This window comes from Phoxinus phoxinus (assembly GCF_949152265.1).
Source record: "Phoxinus phoxinus genome assembly, chromosome: 25".
NCBI lineage: Eukaryota > Metazoa > Chordata > Actinopteri > Cypriniformes > Leuciscidae > Phoxinus > Phoxinus phoxinus.
The window spans coordinates 10,036,609-10,043,011 of NC_136900.1; the positions used below are offsets into that span (position 1 = coordinate 10,036,609).

General features: G+C 40.1%; 2 protein-coding genes across 4 annotated transcripts in view; one reads left to right on the forward strand and one right to left on the reverse strand.

The window, feature by feature from the left end:
• plxnb2b (plexin b2b) overlaps positions 1 to 4,081 on the forward strand; it is a 161,889-nt gene extending 157,808 nt beyond the window's left edge. For all 3 annotated transcript variants that reach the window (XM_079604426.1, XM_079604427.1, XM_079604428.1), the window contains one exon: positions 26 to 4,081. In XM_079604426.1, coding sequence (XP_079460552.1) covers positions 26 to 130 — 105 coding nt within the window. In that variant the 3' untranslated portion in view covers positions 131 to 4,081. The remainder of the gene's footprint in view (positions 1 to 25) is intronic.
• LOC306994106 (sterile alpha motif domain-containing protein 3-like) overlaps positions 1 to 6,403 on the reverse strand; it is a 186,046-nt gene that overhangs the window by 81,170 nt on the left and 98,473 nt on the right. The gene's annotated exons all lie outside the window — the stretch shown is intronic.

Here is a 6,403-nt window from a genome sequence, read left to right on the forward strand (position 1 = left end):
GCTGATGGTCCTTCACCGTGTGTAGATCATCATGTCTCTGGATGAAGACCCTGCCGCTCAGAGTAAACAGTTAACACTGAGACTGCAACAGATCGCCGCAGCGCTGGAGAACAAAGTGACCGACCTCTAACCCCGTCAGCTGGACCAACTCTCTCAGTGTGTATTTAGCTCATCACTATAACCAGATGTTCAATTTCTTCCTGTGTAGAGACAAAAGGTTTTAAGAATTGTATTCTATATTTTTTTTAATGTGCAGTCTTTATGCAGAAAGCTTTATAAGATGAAAATAACTTTTTAAATAGATGGCATTGTGTCAGTTGTTTTTAAAGCTTCTGTGTGTGTGTGTGCGCAAGAGTGTGTGTTGTATGTGTGTAAAAGAATGCCAATATTTTGACCAAAAGGGAGCTGTCCATGACCCTGCGATGCGTGTATGCAGGGGGTGTGCCTACAGTGAGGTCATATCTGGTATCGTCCAATCAAAAGCAGCTGAAGGTGACAGTAGGGATTGCATGGGATGTGTTTGGAAAAATCATACTAGCATACTACCCATACTACAGTATGTACTGTATAGTGTGCAAATGATCTGTATCAGTAAAATTTGCTAAAACATGCAGCATAAAAGCTGCGGTCACATTTACCAATTTTTTGGGAGTCATTTTAATAGGAATACATGGGATTGCGAATTGAAGTTTCAGCTGAAGTACTCCTTTTTAACTCATTATTTGACTGCCAAAGGAAACATTACTAGACAAATAGTACAATTTCATAATTGTATAACATAAACACAGTTTATACTGCAGTTTGCTAGTATGTGATTCCAAACCTATCCATTTAGACGATCAAACGGCCGTCCATTTCATAACCACCGGTTTCAGTTCAGCCAAATGGACTCACTAGTAGATCCACAGATAATCAACACAGGCAATAATAAATCAATAAAAATACGATGGTATTAGGCATTTCATTTTTATGTATGATGGTAGCTATGAAAGGTCTTTATTTCAGAGGTGTTTAATTTCAGAAAGTAATTTTATTGTGAAAGCTGCGCTACTGACTGACTTTATTCCGTACGGCACAAATAGTCGATGCACAGGACAGATTTCTGGCGGCGTCTGATATAAACGTGTGTCGGACGAAAACGCCATTTCAACTTGCACAGAGTGTGTGTGGCCTTTCGAGATGTTTCTGCGCGCATAGCTGAGAGGATTGACTGAAAGCTTCTCATTTAACTCTTTGTGGCTCCATTGGAAGGGTTTAGACGTGTGATCTGGAACGTTAATGGCTTTATTTTGGCAGAGAGGATATTGACACACTAATTTGTTTGTTAATCGCCACTGAACAAGATGGTACTTAAGAACTCCAGAGAGACGAAAACTTTTTTTTTTTTTTACATATTTGTGGCATTTGCATTTGATAAGTGTCTTAAAGACACCATGAAAAGCTCAAAGCTTTTTGTTTTACGTTACAGGCTGTTTTCTTTCTTTCTAATTGCCAATGCTCGTCGGAGAAGTGTGTATACTGTAAGTTAGGAGGAAGGGACACTCTCATTCTAGAGAGCTTTGTGGAGTAAAGTCAATATTTTTGGTCTGTTTGGCCAGATAAAAAAGGCGATGTGAATGCATGCATATATACACTACCGTTCAAAAATTGGGGGTTGGTAAGATTTTTTTTATGTTTTGAAAGAATTCTGTTTGCTCACCAAGGCTGCATTTACGGTATTTAATCGAAACACCGTAAAATTGTGAAATATTATTAGAATTTAATAACTGTAATTTATTCCTGTGATCATAGCTGAATTTTATTCCAGACTTCAGTGTCACGTGATCCTTCAGAAATCATTCTAATATGCTGATTCGCTGCTTAAGAAACATTTCTGATTATCATCAATGTTGAAAACAGTCGTGCTGCTTAATATTTTTGTGGAAACCGTGATACCGTATAACAATTTTTATCAGGATTCCGGTGGGATTCTTTAGTTCCAAAGAGCAGCATTTATTTGAAATAAAAATAATTTCTAACATTATAAATGTCTTTACTGTCACTTTTGATGAATGTAATGCAAGTTTTAATTTCCTTCAACAACAAAAAAATCTTATCCCAAACTTATGAATGCTAGTGTACAGTATATGCTAAAATTAAGCAATAAGGTACGAGAATATAAGCTGTGTCCCAATACAGAGGCTGCAAGGAACCTCTGAATTGGGACGCACCTCTAGTAACGGCTTAAGGGTATTGTTTGGAGTAACAAAACGTCGCCATCTTGTTTCTACGTAATAAAAATATTAAGTACTTTTCATTAAAGCATTATTTTATTATTGTGCATCCTTCCGCCAGAAAACATAGTCCCTGACACGTAAACTAATGAGTTCATTCGCATGTAGATGTAGGCCTCATGACATAAAAACCACAAAACTCCGATATTACTTTCACAGGGTCTTTAAACCGGTGAATGTGGCCCACAGAACTCGTGTTTTTGAGCGGTTCAAGGAGTTTCAGAGCCTCCTCCGGTCTGAAATGGCTGTCGAGAGCAGCGGTATCACGGTAGCAGATGGCTCGCGACGTCGGATGTTGAGATTCCTGCGTTTCTGTTGAGAGTTGGGCGGCACTGCTTGGCGTGAAGCTCTTTTGCACGGCCATCCCTCTCTCTCCCCTTCCCTTCCCTTCAGCTTTAATACAACCAGCAGGAGCTGCGTTTGATCCTAACTGCATGTGTGATGCTGACTCCATGCTTTCCAATCCACCCTCGCCCCTTTCTCTTTCATCTTAAAGGGATTGTTCACACAAAAATGACAAATTTAATAATTTACGTAAACTCGCACTGCAAAAATTGAGCGAGTTTTTCAAATGAATCTTGTTTTCCCTTCAAATTATGATTTATTTTTACCCCATTTGGCAGATATTCTTGTTTTAAGCGTTCATTCATTTTCGAGTCATTTTGCTTCCCAAGTAAATGTATCTTGATTTAAGTATGTTAAACAAGACGAAAAATACTAGGAAAATAAATCATTTTTGAAAATAAATCATCACGTCATTCCAAATTCAATGGAACACAAAAGGAGGCATTTCTGAAGAGTCTTCACACATTTCCTGCCACAAAGAGACAAAAAAGACATCTAAACTTAAAAAATAAATCCTACTTTTGTGTTCCACTTGCAATGACATGACGGTGAGTAAATAATTCTGGATTTTTTTTTTTTTTTTTTTTAATGATGAACTATCCCTTTAAAGCACAAGCACAGATGCAAGTCTCCGTAGTCGAGTGTGAAACGCTTCTTTTAACGCCTTTCTGTAGCCAAAACGTGCCTTAAAAGTGTTTAAATGTGCTGGTGCGGTGGTATTGAAGACGTCGGGGTGGGTGGGGTTTCGGTAGTCGTGGGGCGTGTAGAGGTCAGAGGTCGTGGCGTACGTGAAGTGTGGTGTTAGACATCAGTAAGTGCAGTATTCAGAGGTGTGCTGTAGCCAGAATATGCCAATATATTTGAACATGCTGTATGTATAGAGCAAAAGCGCCGTTTTTAATACCGTGCAGATCTTTTGAGTGTTTGTGGTGAGCGTGTGTGTGTGTGTGTGCTTTTTAGGAGTTTTACTGCATTGGGAAAAACGCTCGAGCTGAATAAATGTGCGGAGGAGAATGTCAAAACCTTCCCTCCGGACAGCTGCCATTACGTTTGGTCTTTATGCAAAAGGAATTATTGATTAGCACAAATGTTTTTATTATTGTACCGACTCGAAATTGTGTTTCAATGGTGTGTATGAACAAACAATCTGTACACGACCTTTTCTTACTGCTGTGCAGTTAATATCATTATTTTATGTCCTCAAGAAAATATATGCCTTTGTATTAAAATGCAAATCTGTCTACACTGTTCTCCTGTGCGTTATGCTCTGAGAAAACTTGTTTGTTGTTGTTGACACCCCCCCCCCCCCCCCTACACTTGTGAATGTGCCGAGAGCAAAGCATTCTGGGATTGCGGAGGACGACGGATTCTCTTTCGGGCTCTCGGAGGACTGATGTCGTATGTGTGTGAACACAGGTCTAACATGCCGTCTGATCCTTATGTGAATAAATATACACGTCCATTTCCCGAGTTTTGGGTTTCGCCTCTTTTCTGGCCCCTGATCTAGAGGGTCTCTAATGAATCAGGTGCCGTAAAACCATGTGACCTTTAATGATGAGATCTACACGACATTTTGGTGTCGGCACAGAAGTTTATGTCTTCAAAGGAGAGCGGAGCACCAGGAAGAAGCTTCGAAAACCGGATTTTGTGTTGGATGTCAAGTGGGGGACTATATTCAGAATTAAGTTTGTGGTTTTTTAAATGCATCTTAAATTAATTTCATGCTCTCAGCAGCCAATATTAACCACACAAATCATGTTAATCTTATTATTACATAGTTTCATGAAGGTGTGTGACACAACCTGAACATCTGCTTAGTTTGATTAGCCTCGAACAAGCAATAACAAAAAAAATATGGGAAGTGTTTTCTTCTCTGTAACATGTCACAAAGTAGAGTTCAAATTTATGCAAATAAGCCCTGATGGGAACCAATGGGAACAGCTTGTAGCAATTAATGTGAGGCTTCATCTGAAATCGTACATATTTTGAACACGCAATGTCTTCGAGACCGCAATAAAAGTATGTGATTCTATGTAGTATGAATGTAATCTGGATGGACTACATTCATCATGTTGTCATGATCACATGACCAACCAGCCTCAGTTAAAGCTACACTGTGTAGGATTTTCTCCCATTTAGCGGTGAAATTGTATATGACTACCAACTGAATATTACTTTCTAGCCCCTCCCATTCCGAGGGCGTTTTAACTCCTACGGTGGCCGTATTATTTCAAATCTGCCGGCAGTCCCGAGTAATCTCCCCCTCGCATTCGTCACGCTGCCACTGAGTGTAAAAACGCGAAAGGTGAAGCTTGTATTTCCAGGTATGTCCCTCTTTGGCTAATGTATTTTCAAGATGGAGGCGCAACATGGCTTCCGCCATTCGAGCAGCTCACCCGTATGTATTATGAATGGCAGATTCTACGCTTACGAGAATACTTGATTACTTAGAAGTAATTATACATTAATGAGCACATATAATTTTGAAAGAACAAAGTGGTTTTTGCTAAGAATCAACTTAAAAAATGACACAGTGTAGCTTTAAGTCGCTTCACTGCAATTTCACAAATCCTCTCCAATAGCCTCATGGGATTAAGTGTCCATCATATGCACACTTTAGAATCTCGCCGGTAGTAGTAGATCATCCGGGTACTTTTTGCACTCTTTTATGAGTACTGTGAATTCAGACATACTACTTTTGTCACATACTGTTATTCGTCTACTATATAGTAGGGAAGTATGCGATTTTGGATGCAGCCTGGGTTTAGTGTGCGTTCAGGGCACTAAACTTTGGCATGTTTAAGACATGGGACAGTCTTGAGCGCGCACTTTCTGTCACATGCATGTTCTCTCAAGTGGCCAAGGCCGCAAGTGTGGGTATTTAGACAGGCCCAAACAATATAAGCATTGTGTTGTCATTTTAAGACCCCCAATGAGGGGTTAAAGTGAAGAAGTTGAAGAAAATTTAGATTTGACATTTTTTTTAACATAATTCAAAAGTGTTTTTGGAGCGGTGAAGGAATAGGACGGTGTCAAAACCAACACATCTGAAGTCTTGAGCCCACCAAACGGATCTAAAGAGTCGGTGCCAAACCGGTTATCAGATTATCAGAAATCCCCTCACGATTTACACCCCAGACAGAAATCTAATCACACCTCTTCCTTATTAGATTTTTAGAGGCGATGACGACACAGTTTGAATATAAACCCTTCACCTTTTATACCTCTTGACTTATGTAAATTCATAAAGTCTCAGTAATAAGCATTATATGAGTCTCTGTCTTCTAGTTAAACACGGGGAAGAGCCGTCTGCGTGTGAGACTTTCTGTTTCATAAGAGCTCCTGCTACCCTTGATTCTATAACCGAATTAATCCGATCAGACCGTGCGGCCCCCCTGCATGGGCACTGAATTAACTTAGTCACGATTCTATGCAACTGGGCTTGAGCTTCGAAAAAACAGCTCCGATTTTCCACACGCTGGGAAAATAAGAAGATCGGGCCCTTTCATTCTCGCTGTGAGAGCCATCACTCAAGGAAAGCCCACTCTGGCAGGTGTTTGTGTTTGTATTCACCTGCAGTGGTGTCTAACCCTCAGATATTAATGAGATTTCTTCGGCTTTGCCTTAAAGGGAGACACGGACCCTCAAACTCACACACACTCAAGGATTCTCCCTCGGCTGCGGTCCAAGAAAACCTCAGAAACTGAGAAGGGAATTGTCATGATTAATAATGTAGTGCTTGACCACAAACAGGTGTAGCTTGTGGACGTGTTCAAGGCATCTGC